Raw genomic sequence first — 12,206 nt, 5'->3', positions numbered from 1 at the left:
TCCTTTTTGTCTTTTTTCGTGACCGGCAACGGATCGCAACCCTCAGTGTCGCGCCCGTACCGGACCGGGACCGGCAACGGGATCGCAACCCTCGGTGTTGCTCCCGTGCCTCGCTCAGCCAGTGAGCGGGAACCGGTCTGTATGTGGGATCCGAACCCTCGGCGGGAGCGCCACCGCGCTTCCCAAGCGGCGCACTATAGCAGTGCGCCACCGGGCCGGCCCCCAATTTTTGTAGTATCTTTAAAATTATCTGTAAAAGTCAATAAAATTTTGGTCCTTTTTTGAAACATACAGCTACTCTAATATAAGAAACCTACTGGGTAAAGAACACTTACCTTTTATGCCTAATTGCGGAACAGCTGGTAGCAATTTAGTGTGGCTACTGGCTGTTACTCATTTATTCTTTTCCCTTTTATTAAAAATAAAACCAAAATACCTTCAATCCATTTAAAACCACAAAATGTGAGACAATGTTGTCTGTTTTGTTGATCAGGACACCCTCTGCCTATTGCGTTCGAAGCACTGAGGGCTGAAGGGGATTGTGTGTTGAGGCTACTTCAGAAATTATTTCAAACATTAGGGCGAAACAGGAGTGTGACTATCAGACATGAGAAAGAGCATGAGACATGGCAGTATGTTCAATCAGCTATATCAGTAATAAAATAGAACTCAGAGTTCTATTTTCTTCTGCAATAGTGTGAAACATCAACTCTTTTTGAAATATGAAAAATAAAACTATGTGGTCCATTTGGAGAGTGGAAATCTCTAATACTTCCACACCAGATTTCTCCCTACCACCCATTTTTGGTGTTGCTGTATATATTAATTTGAATTTTAAACTTAGTGACTAGAAGGCCCAGATCCTAAGGTCAGTCCAAAGAATGGGCATCACAGAAGGTGGGGGGTGTTGATAGAATGGAGAGTGGCTTACATTAGAGGAAGGACGTGACCACAGACTCATCCCTGGATAAGCAGGGACAGGACTTTGGGCCTCACTCTCTTATGAAGGGCCAACTAGCACCATTGAGAATGGGAAACACAAATGTATATTTTCCTCTTCTGAATCCTTGTGTTTATTTTGATGGCCTCTGGCTGTTCCTGGGCTATGCTCATTACAGGGATCACGGTCTGTCTTGCTGGTCTCTGCCACAGGGCTGAGGGTTCTGATGACAAAGAGCAGGCATCTTGCCAAATATCCGGCATCCTGGTGACTTTAAATCGCAATTTGAGCCTTTTGGGGTTGTGACTGGAGGGGAAATGCAACTTCCTGGCTCATAGGCAGCAGTTCCAAAAGTTTTTCTGACTCCTTTTGATGGCCAATGGCAAATGTAAATGAGTCACAAAGAGGTATATCACATTTCTCAAACAATGCATAAGGATTTGGGCAGACACATGGAAGGGTTTGGGAAAACAAAGGCTGATCTTTATTTTTGGTTGTCCTTCCAACACTAGAAAGATCATTAGACATAATCCTAAGCACTAGATCAGTTTTCCATTTGCAGTTTTCCTGCTGGGAGGAATACAAAAATGGAGTAAAAGCTTCCAAGTGAAACACAAGGAATGTGACAGAGAGGGGTGGAGGGGGAAGGCTGACGTGAGAGACAGCAGAGTTTGGAGTGAGAAAGCATTGGCAGAATGGCAAAGGGGGATGCCATGTCTGACTTGACGCTCTGGACCTCTGGCCGCTCCCTTGGAGGTCAAAGGAGAGAGGGGCTGAAAACAAAAATGGGAAAAGCAGGCATCACATCCAAGCTCTGGGAGATCTGGGGAGCATGAAACCGTGCTTCTTTGAAATGATCCTGAATTCAAGTGGCTCCAAGGATCCCTTTTTCACGAGCGGCCTTACTTCCCTGGAGCATTGGTCCAGAGAGCACCCCACAGTTGAGAGATAGTTTCCTCAGTGATTCCAGAAGGATCTTTATGAAGCATCTAGCAGGTCTAACTGACAGGAGCAGGTCAAAGAGAGGGAGAGAAAATGGCAGATGTCTCATGGGGGTTCAGAGGTCTTACTCAATTGCACTCATGAGACACCCTCATCAGGGGAAATTTTGTGGAAAGTGGGGTAGTGCCAGAACCCCTAATGGTCAGTGAGACCCAAACAGAAAAACAGATTGGGGGTTGAACAAAGGATCTTGTTGCTTTTTATGCATTCGCACAGGGAATACCACTAGATGTGTAGCAACTTTCCAACTAATAGACACGTTTCTAATTTATCCTATTCACTCTAGACCTGTATGATCTTTTCCTTTTTTTTCAGTTTTTGACTAACAGCTCTCATTTCTTTACTTGACCCCCAACATTGTGCAATACTACAATTCTGTATATGGACAGATTTAAGTGTTTCTCATGCAGTTCAGAAGAAAGCAAGGTCCCAGGTCCCATTTACAGGTTAACTCCTTCCTTATGCTGCCTGCTCTGCCTCTATCCAAGTTCCCTGATGACCCCTTAACAGCTATTATAAACATAACCCCGTCCAGAGTGGTTTCAAGTCTCACCTCCAGTTCCCCCAGCTTGCCCCCACTCTAAAGCTGACCTGCGTACCACTGCTGTTGCCAGGCAGGTTGACTAGTCAGGTCATGGGTGGTCCCAGTCTACATGCCCATCGCCCCTACTGAGGTGACTGCTCTTCACCTGCATTCAACTCTGCTGCTGCAGCAGATTGCAAGCCCCGCTGTGCTGCTACGGGCCAGTCCATTAATTGCTCCTGCCATCTCTTCCCATGCAAATTCCAGTTATTTTCCCCAGGCCACCATTGCTGGTTGTCCACATCCTCACTCTGATCTATTCTCAACATTGATGTCTAAGATGACATCTCCCTGCACTCTGCAACATTGCCTTCTTAGGCTGCCTGCCTCATACCTTAAGGTTCTTTCTACCACCAGAAGATGCCATTTTTTTTAGGGTTACAGATTTCTCTGTCAGTATATTCCATTTGTAATGGGGTTGCATCAGGTTCTCATTTCAGCCAGGATAAGGATGAAGAGATGATGTTGCTGTATACAGTACAGTAACAATCGTGTTCTGTAGTCCTTTCAGCATCTTAAAGATCATGTCTATGGGATGAATCTGCCTTAGTGTGGCGTAAATATACCCATTTTATTAGGTGTCCCTCCTTATTGGTCATAGCACTGCTTTCTCATCCATCTTCCTACTTATAATGCATGAGCTCTAACGGTTACCACACTAACCGGGGAAGCCCTGACAAGTCCTTCCAGCTTGCTATGTAGGGGAAAGGAAAAGAGAAGGGTTGGGGGATTAAGAATTTGGATACACATTTTATAGATTTTTTTTCTGGACCTAAATCCTAGAACAGAGGTGTATTAATCAACTAAGGAAAAAGTCAAAAGCAGAGAGCGTTTTTCCAACTTCTTATTTGGAATACTAGAAGCAAAACACCTTATAGAGATCCCTTACCCTGACATTGGGGTGGCAACATTAGTGAATAAATGATAGCATGACATGTTTGGTTAGACAGCAGAACTGAGTTAGCAAGTTTGAATCTCTCTTGGATTTTATATACCTTGAAAGTGATCCAGAAATTTCTTCAGGTTCCATGTGGAATAAGGAAGGAGCTGAGTTGAAATTTAGCAGGCATGTCCATAGGGCCACAGTAGGGACAGACAGGGTAACCTAGCTGCAGAGGTTGCAGAGCGAACTGTAGTCAGGGGCTTGATGAAGGATTTGACTGAGACACAGAGGACTCTGCTGCTCCAGAAGGTGCCTCAAAGGGGCTGAGCCAGCCAGAGTCTGGGTCCTAACCAAGTCAAGAGATGAAATCACAAGTTCTCCAGCTGCAGACTTCATCAGAGAGCAGGGGAGTCCAGAGGACACCACTAGATAAATACAAATCCCCTTACCCCTGCCATCTAGGGAAAGAGATGGAAGGAGGAAGGGGAGGAACAGCTCTGGCAAGGTGTTATCTTTGAATGAGTGAATAATTACCTGAAATTAGACTGTCAAGATTGGCAACATTAATTTCTCTCTCCTGCCCAGTGGAGGTGTAGATTTGAGTATTCATATGTAAATGTTCTCTCTCTACACAGACACACACACATGCATGCACACTCTCTCACATATACACACATGTTATATAAATTTATGGATGAATTATATAAATGTATATTATTTAACAGTAGGTCTTGATCAAATATCAAATAAAACAAAGGCGGTAAGACTACAATAATTTCAGGTAAATCAAAGACAACAATTTTGGTTATTTTCTTATCTCCTGGACCTTATCATGTTTATATCCTATTGTTTGTCCTAGACACCTTCCTCAACATCTCAGACACACACTAACTCGTCCTTCTACCCACTGCCACATTCAGGCTCTTACAAATCTTATTTCTATCCCAATAGCTTTCATGCATTTTTCCTCCTCTCTGCACCAGTCGCAGCTGCTCCTCAGACCGTCAGCACTTTCCTAGGCTCCTTGCAGAGTCTCTGAGCGGCTTGTCTCACCTCCCAACCTCTTAACACCCCAGCAGCTGTGAATCCTCTTAATTTGCTAGAGGATATATCTGACTATAGCACTTGTTTCCTCTAAAATAATTAAATGACCTCCCATTGATGGAAGACTACCTTAAACCTACCCAGGCTCTTCCTAACCTGGCTAGAGCCCACATCTCAAACCTTCTTCCTGCTATTCTCCTCCCTTCCACCTCTGTCATGCTCTAGCCTTGCCACTGACTTGCTGCTGTCTGAACACCCTTCAGCCTATGCATCTCGTACCCACATTTCCCGTTCAGATGCTCCCTCTTTCCCGAGGATTCCTTTAAACTCTCTCCCTCTTGTTCTGCAGTTGCGCTTTTCTGTGCTTCTGCAACAGAACATTGCCTGTCCTGTAATATATGTGGCTGACTGACTTCCCTTCCAGATTGAGTCCCTGAAAGGCAGGACCCACTTACTAATTAAGTTTTCACCCCTTTACCTAACACAATGGCCCACATCCAATGTATTTAATAAATGCATGTAAATGTGCTTTGTGAACAGCAAAGTGCTATGTAAATAGTAATCATTTTATTATTATTTGTTAAACTGAATTGAATTTACTATTAGGAGTCTTGCCATTTTCTGGGAGAAATGATTTCCTGCCTGTGGAAATGCTAGAGTAACTGATATGGTGTCTCAAGACACTGTAGGCAGATAAATTCCTGGAGAAGGTAGAAGGGAGCCTTAGTTTTGGAGTCTTCTCTTTCCTCCATGGGCATGTCCCTGAGGGCCAACCTTGTTAATGCTCCCTGTATATTTCTCTGTGACCTCTACTCACCTCATATTAAAAATCACAGACATTAGTGGAAAGGTCTCCATCAGGGAAGATCAAAGAAGTGGCACTGTAATAAGAAACATCAGGTTCTGGGGAGCTGGCCCTGGGCATAGGTTTCACCAGTGCTTGCCTTACATGTCAGGCCAACCACCTCTCCACTGATCCTTGGGCAGTAGGCAAGCTATGAATATAATATTCCTGGCATTTCCTGATGCAGGGATTATTTCCTTCTCTAGGAATTCCATAAATGTTCTCAGAAGCCTTTGAGATATTTAAATTTTAAAAATAAACCTTTATATCTCAATGCAAATGTCCTAGAAATCTATGTGTCAGGCTTTTCCTTAAAAACACCTATAAGTTTTGCTGTCACTTTCATGAAACTGGAAAGGGAAAGACCACAGGGTCATGCTCAAAGGTAATGTCTTCAAGAAATAGCCATGAGTAATTGACACGACCATGTTAAATATCTGCCAACTTACTCCTTGAGACCCTTGGAAAGTTTGATTAACCCTGAGATAGAAAGAAAGGAGAGGGGGGGAAAGGGAAAGGAAATCAAAGGGGAAAAAAAAGGAGAAAAAGAAGGAAAGAGAGAATAGGAAGGAAAGAAGGAAAAAAGAAAAGGAGAAAAGGGGAGAGGGAGGGAGGAAAGGAAGAAAGTAAGGAAAGAAAAGAAGGGGATGGAAAGAAAGAAATGAACTCCTGGAGGCTGTTACCCATCACTTGGGCCTGTATTTGAGGTTTTAGGAGGTTTTTTTTGTTTGTTTTTTCATTGTGGCAAAACATATATAACATAAGAAACTCCATGTTAAGCATTTTTAAGTATACAATTGCTTGGAATTAATTACATTCACAGTGCTGTGTAACCACCACCTCTATCTATTTCCAGAACTTGTCCTCATCCTAAATATAAACTCTGTATCCATTAAGCAGTAACTTCTCATTGTTTCTTCTCCCCCTTTCTGGTAACCTCTAATTTACTTCTGTCTACGATTTTTTTTTAAATTTATTTTTTCTTAATTGACCCATGATAATTGGATATCTTTGTGGAGTACAATATAATATGTGGTGTGTTCATACAGTGTGTAATGATCATATCAGGGTGCTTAGCATATCCATCATCTCAAACATTTGTCACCTCTTTGTGCTGGGAACATTCAGCACCTCTCAGCTAGCTTCTTGAAGTTATACAGTAATTTGTTGTTGGCTGTAGTCTTCTTATATTGTTATAGAACATGAGACCTTATCCTTCCTATCTTTCTACAGAAGATTTAGTTTTTGAGGCAACAAATCAGCCAAAATCCATATCTAGGTCACCTCTGGAGTGTTTCCATGGAGGAGAAAATAGACCAAAGGGGACTTGAGTGAGAGATAAAAGAAAAGGGAGATTTTCCCCAGTGTCAGATGTGTGGAACAGTGCCAGCTCTCCCCTCCCCTGGAGCAATGCAAACGTGCAGGGCCATCCTACCTGCTATACTGATGGTGGCTGCAGCCTTAGCTGTACTGAACTTCTCTCCATGCTTATTGGTAGCTATGCATGTGTAGAGTCCTGGCTTGGTGATATACAGCTGCAGTCTTGAGTCAATCACTCGGTCTTTCACACTCTCTTGAATGGACCCTGAAGACACCTGATGGAGTAGGGGAAAAATAAAAGATAGAACCAGGCTAGGGATTTCCTAATATACTGCATCAGTAGACTAAGAGAAAAGCATAAGGATTATATAAAAGGCATGTGGTAGATTGCAAGAATAGCCAAAAAACATGCTGTCCCTATGCCCATACCCTTGCAATGGGGCTTTGTAGCTCTTCCCTCAAGAGGTAGCATCTTTCTCCAAACTTTGAATCTGGATTAGCCTTGTGATGTGTGAGTTTCAGAAGGACTGAACAGAGACTTGTAATGTTCTTGTGCATTGTGGCTTGCTTTCGTGTTGCTTTTGGAACCTGTGGCCTCCTGTGAACAAGCCAGAGCCAGTGTGCTAGAAGATAAAGCACACATGGCCCATTTATTCCCACCGCCCCAGGTGGGAGACAACAACCATCAGACATATACATAAGGCTATTCTGGACCCACCAGTATCCAGTCAAGCTGCAGATTACAAGAGTGAGACCAACCAAGGTCAGGCAATCCTAGCCCAAATCGGCAACATCATCCCATTGACCCACAAACTTGTGAGCATTGATAAACGGTTATTGTTTTAAGTCATTCAGCTTTGGGCTGGCTGTGATACAGCAATAGATAACTAATGTAAAGTATGAAAGATATACTGTGTGGATCCTCCAAGATGTATCCTCTGTGTCCTGAAAACAGGGCCAGTCAAGTATAAGGGGTTGCAAACTTCTGAACTTATTTCCTAACTCTGAACTTATTTCATAACAGTATTCTGTTCTCCATAAATACATATCAGATAGATGGATGGTCATCAAGAAAAATGGTTGTGAAGCCGAGTCTGTCTTGGAGGCATGACATATATAACGCTGTACTACTTAAACCAAAAAATCAAACATCCTGTTAGAGCCAGGATATCAGTGCAATATTAGCATAAAAGTGAAAGGTTAATTTAAATAAATGCTTATTTGTTAGTCATCATCATTCTAACTCTATGGTAAAGACAATTGCCCAGCACATTCTAATAGGCTGCAGAGTTAAATTTGTACCCTGGTTTGTCTGACACCAAAGCCTGTGCTTTTAATCATTATGTTACAGTGTCTTTTGTAGTCTTAGAAGAAAGAACAAATAAAGAATCATTAGAAAACGAGAACAGTAACAATAACCTTAACAAATCAGCCAACCATGAACAAAATAAATGTCTGACAAATATCATTGTTAAGGAGGTGGCATCTTTTTAAATGGTGGTTCTTTCTTCATTGTTTTCTTGAGCACTATACAATCTTTTCAGTAATTATTATTTAATTATCATTATTTATATGAGGTGTTAAGGAGGTGGCATCTTTTTAAATGGTGGTTCTTTCTTCATTGTTTTCTTGAGCACTATACCATCTTTTCAGTAATTATTATTTAATTATCATTATTTATATGAGGTGAAAATGATGCCAATTTGAGGGAAATTTGAGTGGAATAATAATGAATGTTTCAGCCCATGGTACGCCTTGACCTTATCTTGGAAGAGAGGAGGTGGGTACCCTGGTGGCCTGAGCTTGGCTGCTGTGATTCCTCAGTCCAGTAGTAGGGAATGAGGCTGGGAATGAGAAATTTCCAGCCAGTTATCTGACTGTTGCTTGAGGGACAATTCTCAGCTAGACAAACAAGGGGAGGGGAGCCCAGAGGTGAGACGAGCTTTTTTCCTCGCTGCCGGGAGGTGGGCCGTCCCTGTCACCAAGCACTCTCTGTAGCAGTTAGGCCGTGAAAGTTTGTCCAATTCGCTTCTTTGCTTTTTAATCTCCACCTTCCCTACTAGTTTCAATCCTTCTGATAAAAACCGTTTCATGTGAATGTCAATTTCCCTTAACTGGGGAAACTTCCCAGGTCAGGTAAAGTGTTGTAGCATTTTCCCCAGATAAGCAACCTGAACTCTATAAGAAATTGACAAAGCTCAGAGAAAAATATCTGTAAGAGACAAATGTTTGGTTGGGAATTCAAACTGAATTCAACATCATTATGTTTATCACAAGTGAAGTGTCTTTTTGGATGTGCCTATCCAAGTTAGATTGAAAGGACGGCGCAATTTGAAATATCATTTTGGACTCTCCCTGACTTTTTTTTTATTATTATTTATTTTTTGGCTGCTGGCTGATACGGGGATCTGAACCCCTGGCCTTGGTGTTACAACACCACACTCAAACCACCTGAGCTCTCCAGCCAGCCCTCTCTCTGAATTTTAATACAAAGCAACAACAGAAAAAAGCTAAAAACCCCAAACCTCTATGCTCAATCAACATGTTTTATGCTATTATGTGTTTTGTATCTTGTTTATAAATATAATCCCTTTCCATTTTGTATGAGTGAAATCTATAGAGAACGTTATGTTCTGGGGGGCCTTTGCAGAGCTGGTTCCCTGCTTCAAGCAGGAAGACAGTGCAATGCCTTGGAGACAACTTAGGAAAAAGTAATGCCCCAAGTTCTGCCTAAACTCCCACTATTTTCATGTTCACACCCGAAAGAGTCATTCCTAAACACCTCCTAAGGTCGCTGAAAACATCCTTCGTAGGAAAGAGAAGCGGTGTATAAACTGCCCAACTTCTCTTCTCCTGGACCTCATCCAGGTGTTGAAACAGTTCAGCTAAAAGACCAACAAGTTACGAGGCTCGTGGCTCGATTGTGATGTGGCTTTTAAGTGCTTTTCCTCCTGTGTCCAGAGGCCTTGCTTCATTCAGCTTGTGACTCATGCACAGCAGGCCTTGTTAGTCATCGCTTGAATTTGTTTTTCTTCTTTCATGGATCATCCTGACCCACAGTTTAGTATGTTTGATGATCTAAATATAAAAACACCCCTCTGCCCTCCATTTTGGTCTTTTTGCGCCTCAGCTTTAAAAGATCCAAGGGATGAGTCAAGATTATTTCTGTGAGCTTTTACCAAGGTATGCCTAAAGCAAAAGAGAGTTCTTAATTGAGGTGATTATATCTGGTATTTATAGTACATATGTTATTTTCTCCAAGTCACTCAAGCATATTGATCTGAAGGAGATGGACAAACAGCTCTCTGCCCTGGGTGTCGTGTTCTGTCCTTCTGAGTTACTATGTGAGGAGATGGATATGTTGATTTGCAGACTGTAGTAACATTTCACTATGTGTATGTATATTAAAACATCATGTTGTACACCTTAAATATATACAGTAAAAATAATAATAAAATAAAAATTTTTAAAAAGAGGCAGTAGGATAGAAAACTCTAGCAAATAGGAATAATAATTCACACTTGAGATAATGTGTATAAAAACTCTTTGAAGGTGGTAAAGCAGTATGGGCCTGTAAAGTATTTTTTATGTAACATTAATACATTAATAATGCTGTCCTGAGATAATCTCCCTCCAGCTATAGATAACCTGGTAACTTCATGATTTGACCTTAGCATAGGAAGACCTTCGACAGGTATATTGGCCTCAATGGGTCTGTCTTGCTAAGAGTTCCAGCTGGCCAGGAATACCTTGTGGAACTGTGGAGGTGTGGCCCAGCAGGGTCCCTGCTCATGGAGTTGGGATAATGTCTTTCTATGCATCATAGATAAAAGGGATAATAGACTGAGAGATATTTCCATATTGTTTCTGATTAAAATAGCTATCAATATTGACCTCTTTCAAGTTGGCTGCTAAATTATTCCACATAAGACTTGTCATTTCTAATTATTTTAGTTCACACAGCAAATGACTCCAAAGCTCATGTACTTTTAACTAAAAATATCGCCTCTTCAAAATATGTATAAAATATAGACAATTTGGCTATTTGTTTTACAAAATTCTTCAATAAACTAAACTGATTTGACTTTTAAAATATTTTAGGAATTATATTTATAGGACAAATCAAGAGAGATGCAATTTTTCTTCATCTTGTAGTTGAATGCCAAAATAACAGAAATAGTATTGGTATAACTTTAAAAGTCCGGTTATAAAAATACAAGAAACTTTCTTTTAAAAAAGGAAGCTGCGCTCCGTCTGCACCAAACTATTTCCAATATTGTAAAACAAAAGGAATATTACCACTTACTCTGAAGTTCATCTGTGACTCCAAATTTCCTTGAAAAATAAATGACATTTCCATAGGAAGAAAGGAAAATATTTCTTAATCACTTTGGGGCACGTTGCTTGACTTTCTCCTGCTCTTTAGCTGTAAGTGTTCAGGGTTTTAATTACTGGCATGTTCATAGAGTGGTGAGCAAAGGAGAAACGGGTACATTTGGGGGGGACTTGTTATCATAGTAATGTGTTAAGAAGTTAGTTCAAACTCTGTTTTATTCTGAGCCAAATGTCTCCCAACTCTGCATGTCTTCATTCAGTCCACCAAAAATGATATTGGAGCTGGGCTCCTGAGTGTTCTCCTCAATGGACTTTCTGGTTTGCTACTTTAATAGCATGAAATGCCTGAAACTGCCTCTATTTCCTGTGCCTTGCGTCAGTACGGGCAAAGTCATCTCGATGTCGTTTTGGACTCGGGTAGTATTGCCAAGAATGAAACTTGGCTCTAAGAGCAGCACACACTCTCTGACCAGAAGAACTGCGGATGTACTTTTGCTTTCTTCCTGGAGGAAAGTCACTATTTGTTTGATTCCTGTTTTAGAATCTGAGGTGATGGAACTATTTTGCCTTTTACATTTTGTTGAGTCACATCTTGAATGATTAAGTTGGGTTCTCAATTAAGACCAAAACTAACTTAAACTATTCTATTTACTATTATTATTTAATATAATTTTTATATTAAAATATATTATTATTTATTATTATTATTGAACTCCAGCAGAGAATAATCATGTATCTCCCAGTTCTAAACTCATATGAGCCATTTGAGAACAATGAATTTTTAAAAAGCATATGTCTTTCCATTTTCTTTATTACTGTTTTCACACAGTTAGACAAATTAGTAAAGTTATATTGTCAGCCCTGCAATTTTCTAGGATATCTTTATACTACCTTGTGAGGCTTAAGACAGCTACGTCTTCCACAGAAGAGCCACAAAACATATTACCAAATAGGATGCAAATTTTAAATGACACTAGAAATTTAATTAGAGAGGTAAAGAAAAACAGGGACTACAAGTTACTTTATTGTAACTTAACAAAATTAGAGAACATCAGCCCTGGTGTAGTATTAGAGATCATCTTTGACAGCTGCCTCACATCTGTGTCATTAGAGACATGAGAAAATCAGTGTCTGAGTGGGAAATGCACTCCCCAAAGTCACCTTAGCTGAAGAGGGGCATTTATGACTTAAGTCTTCCAAGTCCTCATAACTTCTCATTCTTTTTTTTTTTTTTTTTTTTTTTTTTTTTTTTTTT

General features: G+C 40.7%; 1 protein-coding gene across 3 annotated transcripts in view; it reads right to left on the bottom strand.

Moving 5' to 3' along the window:
* MUSK (muscle, skeletal, receptor tyrosine kinase) overlaps positions 1-12,206 on the bottom strand; it is a 123,621-nt gene that overhangs the window by 42,577 nt on the left and 68,838 nt on the right. For 2 of the 3 annotated variants that reach the window (XM_008582593.1, XM_008582594.1), the window contains one exon: positions 6,732-6,891. In XM_008582593.1, the coding sequence (XP_008580815.1) occupies positions 6,732-6,891 (160 nt within the window). Of the gene's footprint in view, positions 1-2,515; positions 2,523-6,731; positions 6,892-12,206 lie in introns of all 3 variants that reach the window. The other variant, XM_008582592.1, reaches the window with a different exon arrangement.

Source organism: Galeopterus variegatus, unplaced genomic scaffold (assembly GCF_000696425.1).
Source record: "Galeopterus variegatus unplaced genomic scaffold, G_variegatus-3.0.2 Scaffold2674, whole genome shotgun sequence".
Taxonomy (NCBI): Eukaryota; Metazoa; Chordata; class Mammalia; order Dermoptera; family Cynocephalidae; genus Galeopterus; species Galeopterus variegatus.
The sequence above is the reverse complement of the archived record's forward strand: the minus strand, read 5'-3'. Positions and strand labels throughout refer to the sequence as shown.